This window comes from Penaeus monodon, chromosome 30 (genome assembly GCF_015228065.2).
Source record: "Penaeus monodon isolate SGIC_2016 chromosome 30, NSTDA_Pmon_1, whole genome shotgun sequence".
In the NCBI taxonomy this organism is placed as follows: Eukaryota; Metazoa; Arthropoda; class Malacostraca; order Decapoda; family Penaeidae; genus Penaeus; species Penaeus monodon.
This window is the reverse complement of record NC_051415.1, coordinates 7,100,795-7,101,142: the sequence shown is the minus strand read 5'-3', so window position 1 is coordinate 7,101,142 and position 348 is coordinate 7,100,795. Positions and strand designations below refer to the sequence as shown.

The following is a 348-nucleotide window of genomic DNA, read 5'->3' as shown; positions in this document are numbered from 1 at the left end:
CAGGGGTCTAGGTCCACACACCGTACTCATGAAATGCTCACGTGGCAGCAGGCTATAAATATTAGGCAACAGGTTGTCATTGTGTCATTGCGGTCTACTCCGCCGTCCAGAGAAGAGGACCACTGACGAAGACCCACACGAGGAACCTACACTGACTCCACCAACCACAATGAAGGTGAGAGTATTGAGTGTAAATGGGGATTTCTTTTAGACTGTGGGTATGCTGGGTGTGGGAACTTGATGGGTCTACAGTGTGGCGTGTTATACGCTCTGGGGTAAGCAGCGAGGCTGTTATTTGTATAGTGTTTTTTCTGAATTGATTCATGCAGTTGATACACAAGTATGTTT

At 47.1% G+C, this 348-nt stretch overlaps 1 protein-coding gene across 3 annotated transcripts in view; it reads left to right on the top strand.

Annotated features, from left to right (window-relative positions):
- LOC119592492 (glucose-6-phosphate exchanger SLC37A4-like) overlaps positions 1-348 on the top strand; it is a 17,545-nt gene that overhangs the window by 1,985 nt on the left and 15,212 nt on the right. For all 3 annotated transcript variants that reach the window (XM_037941333.1, XM_037941332.1, XM_037941334.1), the window contains exon 2: positions 4-175. In XM_037941333.1, the coding sequence (XP_037797261.1) occupies positions 170-175 (6 nt within the window). In that variant the 5' untranslated portion in view covers positions 4-169. The remainder of the gene's footprint in view (positions 1-3; positions 176-348) is intronic.